The 10,996-nt window shown below is 43.4% G+C and overlaps 1 protein-coding gene across 2 annotated transcripts; it reads right to left on the reverse strand.

The window, feature by feature from the left end:
* Positions 1-378: 378 nt before the first annotated feature.
* On the reverse strand, positions 379-10,723 carry LOC106603669 (myb/SANT-like DNA-binding domain-containing protein 2). 2 transcript variants are annotated; one of them, XM_014197627.2, is made up of 4 exons: positions 10,245-10,723; positions 2,791-3,046; positions 2,355-2,421; positions 379-2,115 (listed from the first exon to the last, which is right to left on the reverse strand). In XM_014197627.2, the coding sequence occupies exons 1-4, from the start codon at positions 10,683-10,685 to the stop codon at positions 1,164-1,166; spliced, it is 1,716 nt and encodes a 571-aa protein (XP_014053102.1). In that variant the 5' UTR covers positions 10,686-10,723; the 3' UTR covers positions 379-1,163. The 2 variants fall into 2 exon arrangements, with proteins under 2 accessions (XP_014053102.1, XP_014053101.1); XM_014197626.2 differs by having other exon boundaries at positions 10,230-10,723.
* Positions 10,724-10,996: the final 273 nt, after the last annotated feature.

The following is a 10,996-nucleotide window of genomic DNA, read 5'->3' on the forward strand; positions in this document are numbered from 1 at the left end:
GTAATGATGTGTACGTGTCATGTGAACGCGTCGGCGGTTTGACGCCTTAGAAAAAAAGCTGGTCTTCATTGGTATTTTATAGCGCAAGGAAGACGTTAGGTGACTTGGTGAGAGGTATCAGTAGCTTCATGAGGCTTAATTCTGGCACTTATCACCCCCCATAGTTTGGGATTCACTAACCTAATGTAGCAGGCCAGGGATTCGCCTTCTGCCTGTAGCTTCTCAGCACCCTGTTATTTGCTGCCATCTGGTGACCAAAGTGGTGCATGAAGCATTGGCTTTTCTGCAAGGAAGGTTGATAAGAATAGGACCTACATACAGGTCATCACTAGATAGCAAACACCCAAACCCACAAATGAGCACACTGAAACCTAAAACTAACCGGTGAGTGGCAAATGACGGTCAGTGCCCCGTTTATTGTTTTTTCTAAACATGTAAACATACAAGACTGTGACCTGGAAACAATAATACGCAAAGACTGTTAACCAATAATAAAAAATATATATAATAAAACACCAAAACATTAACATACTTCTTTGAATGTCATATGTTTGCAAATACTGGAATGCTTGACAACATCAATATATATTCTTAAATATATATTTCTATATAGAGATATTCAATATTTTATATATTCATTCATATTTCCCCTTTAGGTCCTCTTTTCAATTGGTTCACATTCCTTACATGATCTTTACCCCTGGATCTTTTTGTGGCAATTTAGACCTGAAGATAGACATCCAAAGTCTAAGAAATGTAAAGGCAGTTTTTAAACAAGCGCACACACAATCTTTTAATATATATCCACTGCTATATCCTCGAGGTAGGGAAATGCATCCAGCACTAGCCATTCCCTCTCACATTCCCTGATAAGATAGCGTTTATACAGACCAGGGTTCAAACACTATTTTAAATCTTTCAAATATGTTTTGGTGTTTGCTTTAGCCTGCCTGGAGTGTCAGATGGGTGGGGTTTGCAGTTTTGCGACTATTCTATTGTTTTCATTGTCCCAGGTAAGCTCAATCAAGCCCAGACTAAGTACTCAAAATTATTTCAAATAGTATTTGAACTCAGGTCTGCACTTAAATTGGAGGAAAGAGATACTGCATGTCCCTCTGGCCCTCGTTCAATCCTTCAGTCAATGGGAATCGAAACAACATGCGTTACAACGTCGCTTTGTTGTACTTTAAGGAGTAACCAACTGCAATTTCTAGACATTCCACCAGGGAGCCAGCGGAGAGGAAATCTAGCTCCACCTCGATAAATTTTATGTAAATGGCCGAGCGTTCAGGGCCCATGGAGACGTCCTCTTCCCTGGCTTGCTGCCCGGTGCCGCTGCAGTTCCCCTGGAGGAAGCGTGTGACGGCCGAGGGCTGCCTGCGGCTGTAGTGCTTGCCTGAGCTCTGAAAGTGCTGGAACAGACACTGCTGTAGGGTCCTCTCCTCCGCAATGCCCAAGTAGCAGTAGGTCACTTTGGCCCCCGTCTTCTCCCCCTCCCCCACTCTCCCCCCCGGGCCCACCACACTCTCGAAACCAGACCCGCCAGAGCCCGACGATCCAGAGAGAGGCAAGCTCTGGTCAGAGTCTTGGTGCTGCAGCGGAGAGTCTGAGGCCTCATCCTCCCCTGTGTAGTCTGACTCCGCTGACACCTCCTCGTAACCAATGGCATAAAGGCCATAAGTCTTGGGGATTCCCCCGGGTAGGAGGTACTGGGAGGCCCCGTTGCTGCAGCCAGTCACCCTTGACTGGGCTATGGGGATCCAGTCTACCTCCATGTGCAGCTCCAGGCAGCGCGCCTCGCTAATGGTGATGTCCAGGAACTTATAATAAACGTTCTTCCAGTTCATCTTCTGCACTTTGGTCATGATGACACGGCCCTCTGCCTTCTCCGGATTGAAGTACTCGCGCAGCCGCTTTCCCAGGGGTACCTGGGAGCTGATCTCGGCGTAGTGGTAGCAGACGTCCTCGTGCCAGCGTGTGTTGTAGCCCACGCCAAAGATGGCTAGCTTGTTGGAGAGGTGCAATCTGGAGAAGTCAGTCCACGTCTGGAAGTGCTCCCACTTCACCTGTACCGACTCCAGGATGCGCACCACATTCTGCATCACTTCCTGTTTCCTGAGAGGGACAGAAATACATGAACGGTCAAGATGAGGTTGAAACCAGTGGAGGGTTGGTAATGAGAACAGATTATACATTTTTATGAAGACTGGAGGTTGAATAATGCAGTGACAAAGTCTCTGTAAGTGATTTGTTTTCAATAACATCTTGGCAGTAAAAAGCATTTATTTTGACCTTGTATCCATGTTACATGTACTGTTATCAGGTATCATTAATTCTATGGCAAAAACACATACTGGACTTGCTCCGAGGGCTCAGGTCGACGCTGCAGGACACTGGCATTCTTTGGCGGCTGTGTTTCCTCTGAAGAAATAAAGGAACAGTATTTTTTATCATCAAAATAACACATCAAACGCTATCCTGACAGGCATATATGCTCATTACTCCTACAGTATTAATTTTGACAGAGTGAAGGAAGAGCCTGCATACATGCGCCGAACACAACAGGTGTAGTCTGAACGCTCGGCCTTACAGTGAAATGCTTACTTACAAGCCCTTAACCAACAATGCAAGCAGTGCTTCCAAACGTTTCACACTCACATAGCTACCCCTAATAAGAACTACCAGTTCCCTGGATAGTCTACCTACAACTTTAACAAAAACATAAGTCTGCTGACCCCTTCCCTATTGCCTGCTTTTGTCATCACCAGAATCATCATCACCACCACTCACCAGTTTCCATCTCTCCCTCCTGGAAGGCGGAGGCCAGCACCTGGTTGCACCAGTCTTCTTGGGAGAAGTCCTCCATGGTGCTGCCGTCAGACTCCATCTCCTGGTACAGGCCACTACTGTTGATGAGGACGGGGGCACACGTCTGGGAGTCCCAGCCTCCCTGGCCAAACACCTTTTCCAGCTGCTCGATGGAGTAGCTACTCTTCCTCTTGCCGACGCCATGCTCCTTCACTCTGCTATAGCACCGGCGCAGCGTCTGCGGGTCATAATGGGTGTGTGAACGTCAGAGGAAGATCTTGAAGTTAGTGTTAGCTATTAGACTAGCTATAGGCCTATCCAATGCCACAAATACACCAGAGACGGCATAGTCACCCACAAAAGGACTGGGATCACGATGAATGAATGGCTACATACATTTACAGAAATTATTTGCTTTGAAATGTAAATAGCTGAGGATATTTTATTCTCTACAATTGCACTAGATGCAAAATTCAGCACCCTTATGCAAACTTCCAGTCAGCTAGCTATCTAGGTGCTTTTAGCAATGTGGGTGTATTTACATACACTAGCGTTGCTTTCAATTGTATTGGGTTGCACAAAAACAGCCCATGGGAAGCCAGAAGTTCCATTTCAACTTACTGTGCCAATGGGCAGGAAGGTTGCTCATTATGACGGGAAGAAACAGACAAAAAATATCTAAAGGATGGTATTAAATATACAACAGGCGGGCCAAATCCTGGATGCCGATTGGATTAAACCGCGTTCTACCTGGTGTCTATTCCACAAGGCTATGATGTTGAAATGTCTATTTACTGTTCCATCTCACTGCACAATCCAACAACATCGACAGGGTATCATATAGTTGTCCTCTCAAGAGGAAGCTTCTTATTGTGACTAATGCCTGTAACATGACCCAGGTTATCACTCAGCCAACTAGAGTGTATACCAATAGTGTTGGATCTGTGACATCCACTTGTATTGATCATATCTTCACCAATGCTTGCAGAGCTTTGCTCCAAAGCAATATCAGTTCCCATTGGCTGTCGTGACCATAATATTGTGGCAATAATAAGGAAAGCCAAAGTACCAAAGGCAGGGTTCTTGGTCACTGGTCACCTCCCTGACCAAGGCCCTTCTCCCCCGATTGCTCAGTTTGGCCGGGCGGCCAACTTCAGGAAGAGACTTGGTGGTTCCAAACTTCTTCCACTTAAGAATGATGGAGGCCATTGTGTTCTTGGGTACCTTCAATAGTGCAGAAATGTTTTGGTACCCTTCCCCAGATCTGTGCCTCGACACAATCATGTCTCGGAGCACTACAGACAATTACTTGGACCTCATGGCTTGGTTTTAGCTGACATGCACTGTCAACTGTAGGACCTTATATAGACAGTTGTGTGCCTTTCCAAATCATGTTCAACAAATCACATTTATCCACAGGTGGACTACAGCCAAGCTGTAGAAACATCAAGGATTTTCAATGGAAACAGGACGCACCTCAGTTAATTGAGTCTCATGTAAATAAGTTATGATGGATTATTGTAAGATGGCGCCGGGGAGGAAGGCAGACGTTTTCCATGCCCCCAGCCGATTGTGTTCTTTTGTTCCGTTTATAACTTATTTTTTTACTTATTTTGTACATAATGTTGCCACTACCGTCTCTTATTACCGAAAATAACTTCTAGACATCAGGACTGCGATTACTCACCACGGACTAACAGAATCCTTTTTTTCCTTTCACGACTCTGACGAGCCCGACGCGAAGGATATACTGCTAGTCAAATGGCTATTTGCAGCATTTCACTGTAAGGTCGACACCTGTTGTAATTCAGTGCATGTGACTAATAAAATTACATGTGATATCAGTTTTTTTTACTTTTATTGCAAAAATTGCTACAAACCTGTTTTCGATTTGTCATTATGAGGTATTGTGTGTAGAGTGATGAAAACAATTAATTTAATACATTTTAGAAAAAGGCTATAATGTAAAAAAAAAAAAAAAAAAAAAAGTGAAGGGGTCTGAATACTTTCCGAATGCACTGTACATCCACCACCAGACATGCCACTATTGGTTTCTTCACTGTATCCAAACCAAAAATAGATTTAACGCATTGCTCATTTATATAAAGTGGGGGGAAAAAGTATTTGATCCACTGCTGATTTTGTACGTTTGCCCACTTACAAAGAAATGATCAGTCTATAATTTTAATGGTAGGTTTATTTGAACAGTGAGAGACAGAATAACAAAAAAAAAATCCAGAAAAACCATGTCAAAAATGTTATAAAATGATTTGCATTTTAATGAGGGAAATAAGTATTTGACCCCTCTGCAAAACATGGCTTAGTACTTGGTGGAAAAACCCTTGTTGGCAATCACAGAGGTCAGACGTTTCTTGTAGTTGGCTACCAGGTTTGCACACATCTCAGGAGGGGATTGGTTGGTTGTTCCACTGGATATTATAAGGTGAATGCACCAATTTGTAAGTCGCTCTGGATAAGAGCGTCTGCTAAATGACTTAAATGTAAATGTAAATGTATTTTGTCCCACTCCTCTTTGCAGATCTTCTCCAAGTCATTAAGGCTTCGAGGCTGACGTTTGGCAACTCGACCCTTCAGCTCCCTCCACAGATTTTCTATGGGATTAAGGTCTGGAGACTGGCTAGGCCACTCCAGGACCTTAATGTGCTTCTTCTTGAGCCACTCCTTTGTTGCCTTGGCCGTGTGTTTTGGGTCATTGTCATTCTGGAATACCCATCCACGACCCATTTTCAATGCCCTGGCTGAGGGAAGGATGTTCTCACCCAAGATTTGACGGTACATGGCCCCGTCCATCGTCCCTTTGATGCGGTGAAGTTGTCCTGTCCCCTTAGCAGAAAAACACCCCCAAAGCATAATGTTTCCACCTCCATGTTTGATGGTGGAGATGGTGTTCTTGGGGTCATAGGCAGCATTCCTCCTCCTCCAAACACGGCGAGTTGAGTTGATGCCAAAGAGCTCCATTTTGGTCTCATCTGATCACAACACTTTCACCCAGTTGTCCTCTGAATCATTCAGATGTTCATTGGCAAACTTCAGACGGGCATGTATATGTATTCTTGAGCAGGGGGATCTTGCGGGTGCTGCAGGATTTCAGTCCTTCACTGCGTAGTGTGTTACCAATTGTTCTTGGTGACTATGGTCCCAGCTGCCTTGAGATCATTGACAAGATCCTCCAGTGTAGTTCTGGGCTGATTCCTCACGGTTCTCATGATCATTGCAACTCCACGAGGTGAGATCTTGCATGGAGCCCCAGGCCGAGGGAGATTGACAGTTCTTTTGTGTTTCTTCCATTTGCGAATAATCGCACCAAATGTTGTCACCTTCTCACCAAGCTGCTTGGTGATGGTCTTGTAGCCCATTCCAGCCTTGTGTAGGTCTACAATCTTGTCCTTGACATCATTGGAGAGCTCTTTGGTCTTGGCCATGGTGGAGAGTTTGGAATCTGATTGATTGATTGCTTCTGTGGACAGGTGTCTTTTTTACAGGTAGCAAGCTGCGGTTAGGAGCACTCCCTTTAAGAGTGTGCTCCTAATCTCAGCTCGTTACCTGTATAAAAGACACCTGGGAGCCAGAAATCTTTCTGATTGAGAGGGGGTCAAATACTTATTTCCCTCATTAAAATGCTTATCAATTTATAACATTTTTGACATGCGTTTTTCTGGATATTTTTGTTGTTATTCTGTCTCTCACTGTTCAAATAAACCTACCATTAAAATTATAGACTGATCCTTTCTTTATCAGTGGGCAAACGTACAAAATCAGCAGGGGATCAAATACTTTTTTCCCCCACTGTACATGACATCGTGGAATGCTCTGCCACCAGAGCATCGTAGCAAAAAGCAAGTTTAGCTTTAAAAACAGATTAAATAAAACATTCTATCACAGCGCCTCTCCTCTTTCTAAAGATCTAATTTAACTGTAAATAAGAATATAAATATGTACAGTACCAGTCAAAAGTTTGGACAAAACCTACTTATTCAAGAGTTTTTCTTTATTTGTACTATTTTCTACATTGTAGAATAATAGTGAAGACATTGAAATGATGAAATAACACATATGGAAGCATGTAGTAACAAAAAAATTGTTAAACAAATCAAAATAGATTTCATATTTTAGATTATTCAAAGTAGCCACCCTTTGCCTTGATGACAGCTTTGCACACGCTTGGCATTCTCTCAACCAGCTTCACCTGGAATGCTTTTCCAACAGTCTTGAAGGAGTTCCCACATATGCTGAGCACTTGTTCGCTACTTTTCCTTCACTCTGCGATCCAACTCATCCCAAACCATCTCAATTGGGTTGAGATCGGGTGATTGTGGAGGTCAGGTCATCTGATGCTGCACTCCATCACTCTCCTTATTTGTCAAATAGCCCTTATACAGCCTGGAGGTGTGTTGGGTCATTGTCATGTTGAAAAACAAAAGATAGCCCCACTAAGCGCAAACCAGATGGGATGGTGTATCGCTGCAAAATGCTGTGGTAGCCATGTTGTTTTAGTGTGCCTTGAATTCTAACTAAATCACTGACAGTGTCACCAGCAAAGCACCCCCACACCATCACACCTTCTCCTCTATGCTTCACATGGGAACCACACACGCAGAGATCCGTTCACCTACTCTGCATCTAACAAAGACACAGCGGTTGGAACCAGAAATCTCAAATTTGGACTCATCAGACCAAAGAACAGATTTCCACCGATATAATGTCCATTGCTTGTGTTTTTTTGGCTCAAATAAGTCTCTTCTTATTGGTGTCCTTTAGTAATGGTTTCTTTGCAGCAATTCGATCATGAAAGCCTGATTCATGCAGTCTCCTCTGAATAGTTGATGTTGAGATGTGTCTGTTACTTGAACTCTGTGAAGCATTTGCTTGGGCTGCAATTTCTGAGGCTGGTAACTCTAATGAACGTATCCTCTGCCGCAGAGGTAACTCTGGGTCTTCCTTTCCTGTGGTGGCTCTCATGAGAGCCAGTTTCATCATAGCGCTTGTTGGTTTTTGCGACTGCACTTGAAGAAACTTTCAAAGTTCTTAATTTTCTGGATTGACTGACCTTCATGTCTTAAAGTAATGATGGACTGTCTTTTCTCTTTGCTTATTTGAGCTGTTCTTACCATAATATGGACTTTTACCAAATAGAGCTATCTTCTGTATACCACCCCTACCTTGTCACAACACAAACATATTAAGGAAAAAAATTCCACAAATTATCTTTTGACAAGGCAAACCTGGTAATTGAAATGCATTTCAGGTGACTACCTCATGAAGCTGGTTGAGAGAATGCCAAGAGTGTGCAAATCTATCATCAAGGTAAAGGATGGCTACTTTGAAGAATTTGTTTAACACGTTTTTGGTTACTACATGATTCCATGTGTTATTTCGTAGTTTTGATGTCTTCACAAATATTCTACAATGTAGAAAATAGTAAAAATAAAGAAAAGCCCTGTAATGAGTAGGTGTGTCCAAACCTTTAACTGGTACTGTATATATGAAGTGTGTAAATAGTATTTTTGGTGTCTCTCCTATATATAAACTCTTATTTTTATATATGCCGTGATCACGAGAAAATGATCTTACGATCTCGAAAAAACAACTTTTGTTATGTAGTGATCATGAGATAAATAAGTTGTGATTAACATAACAAGGGAATACTTTTTTAATTCATATGTCCTCTCTGGACCTCCGTAGGGTTGCGTCCATAGATATGAAACAAAAAGACTGAAATGAATGACCAGCCGGCATCAATAGAAACCCTAGATTTGTGTCGGGACTATATCTCGTCGAAGGATGAAATAGTATGTATAAATTCATCAAAATAAAAAGTTTAGGAAAATATGTCAATCATTATTTGAACATGTTGTTATATGAAAGTGATAATGCCCTCGAAGCTGGTGTTTCGACTTTGTCTCAGGCTGAACAAAACCCGTGCCAATATATCCTCCAAACACCGGCTTCGAGGGCATTATCACTTAAACAGACTTTCCAAACGTGGGTCTGTTGTAGAGGTCTTCACAGGTCCACCCAATCCTGAATACCCGAGGCTCGACCCGGGACCTGAGCGAGTCCGGGTCCAAAATTCAAACTTTTCCCTTGGGCCCAAGTCTGATAGATCCGAGTGGACCCGACCGCGGCTCTGCATAGCCTATAGAATATTTATTTTACGTTAATAAGGTGAATTTATTGACTGATTTAAGGACTAGCCAACATATTCTTTAACCAGAAGAGCAAGTTCGCTGATAAAAAAAAAAAAGTCGAACCCGTTAGGGTATGGGTCGATTCTAGGTCTGGTTGTCGTAGGGTCCATTCGGGTTCAGGGCTGATTGTACTTGGGTCTGTTTAGGTCTGGGCCCCCCCCTTTTTTTTATGATCGGGTCCAGGTCAGATAGTCCTCGGGTCCTTTCGGGTTCAGGTCTTTTTGGACCTGAGAAGACCTCTAGCACAGATTGAACAATGAGACAGATATTTCACCGGATGTATAAATGTGAAGCATCCGGTTGGCGTTTCCACTCACTACAAAGTGAAGAGAGGAAGCCCAGTGGCCGGCAGTGAGAGAAGATGGAGCGAGATTGATTTTGGCCAACATTCTGGTAATTTTCTCATCGATGAACCATTTGATCTCCATACAGTTTTCTGTGTCCAAAACTAAAATCTGTAACAAAAGGAGTGGACTGTGTTTTGTAGAATTTACCCTTTGCCAAAGTTTCTCCAAAAAATGTTGTTGTTTAGAAGTAGTGCAAGGGCGTTCCCTAACAGAAATATGCAAATAAATAAATGCTAGAATGTGCCAATAGGACCTCCCTAGCTCGTGCTTGGCTCTGCCCACTATGATTCATTTTCTCCCCTTGGAAACGACAGGCTCTGGTCTATCTTGGGTTAATTATAAAAATCGTTGCCTCTAGTCTGTTGCAGGCACACTTCCTGTCTGCTTACCTGATGTCAAAACAAAAGTCCTGCACTGTCTACAACAGACCCACGTTTGGAAAGTCTGTTTAATAATAAGATCTATTACATATTTTGTCACAAATTCGCCCGTCATAAGGACCAACCATCCTGCCCACAACACAGGCACACGGACTGTTGTGCAACCCAATACAACTGAAAGTGACGTTAGTGTATGTAAATACACCAGCGTTGCTAAAATCAACTACATGCTAGCTTGACAATTTACTGACTGTTTTAAAACGTACCTACGGGTTGAATCGTTACATTAGCAAGCTCCATATTACTAGCTAGCTTTCTAGCTAGCTCACGTTACTTAGTCAATGGGCATAAGCTAGGAAGCTACTGTAACACTGACAACATCCCTGGTTAACATTACATGATTGAACATAGCACGAAGTTACTGCCTAAGAAGAGTGGCAAGCATCTGACAGATGACTACCTATGTGATAGATGAACATGCTTACTCTGTCCCCCATTACCTTCATCCTCTCCCTGCATTGGGATGGGGTCCTTTCGTAGCCGAGCTCTGCTAGGGCTCGTGAGACCCGCTCGTACATTGCGGGACCAGGGGCCTTTCCAGAAAAAACGGTGCCTGCAACCTCCAATTGCTGCATTCGTGCCTCCGTCAGTCTTTCATTGCCCCACACCGCAATAAGGGCATTTGTTTCGGATGGGGTCCACGACATCCCTCGGCAAGCTGTGAAGCTATTTGAGGCAAAGGCCGATCCACTTCGGCCTGCGCTCCCAGAAATCGTCATACCTACGTTGAGAGGCGAGAATCGATTAGGTGTGGAGGGATTGGAATGATATTGGTTGCTGTCACTCAAATCCTCTGATTCTGGTGATGGAACTTCTGTTTTCGGCATCTTTAACGGCGTCGATATCTCGGGAGAATGATTAGAGTTACAGGGCGCCGCCATCTTTCTTCTGTTGCTAAGGGGAGGGTAGCCTAACGTAGCAGGCGTCAGAAGGGAAGGGGATGTGATACACGTCTTCTGTATGGGGGGTGATATGTGCCAGAATTAAGCTTAGGCAACCGTACCACCTTGTGGCTGTCGCTTACCATTGAACGTCTGACTGACATGACATGATACCGATGCCTTACTAACGTCTGCGTGACGCCTGCGTGTTAATGAAAGCCATAAGGTGCATAGTTTATATTTATATTAATTAAATCTCAACCATAAATGTTATAAACTTACCATTTTTCCCGTGGAAGCCAACATTCCGA

This window comes from Salmo salar, chromosome 04, assembly GCF_965601325.2.
Source record: "Salmo salar chromosome 04, fSalSal1, whole genome shotgun sequence".
Taxonomy (NCBI): Eukaryota; Metazoa; Chordata; class Actinopteri; order Salmoniformes; family Salmonidae; genus Salmo; species Salmo salar.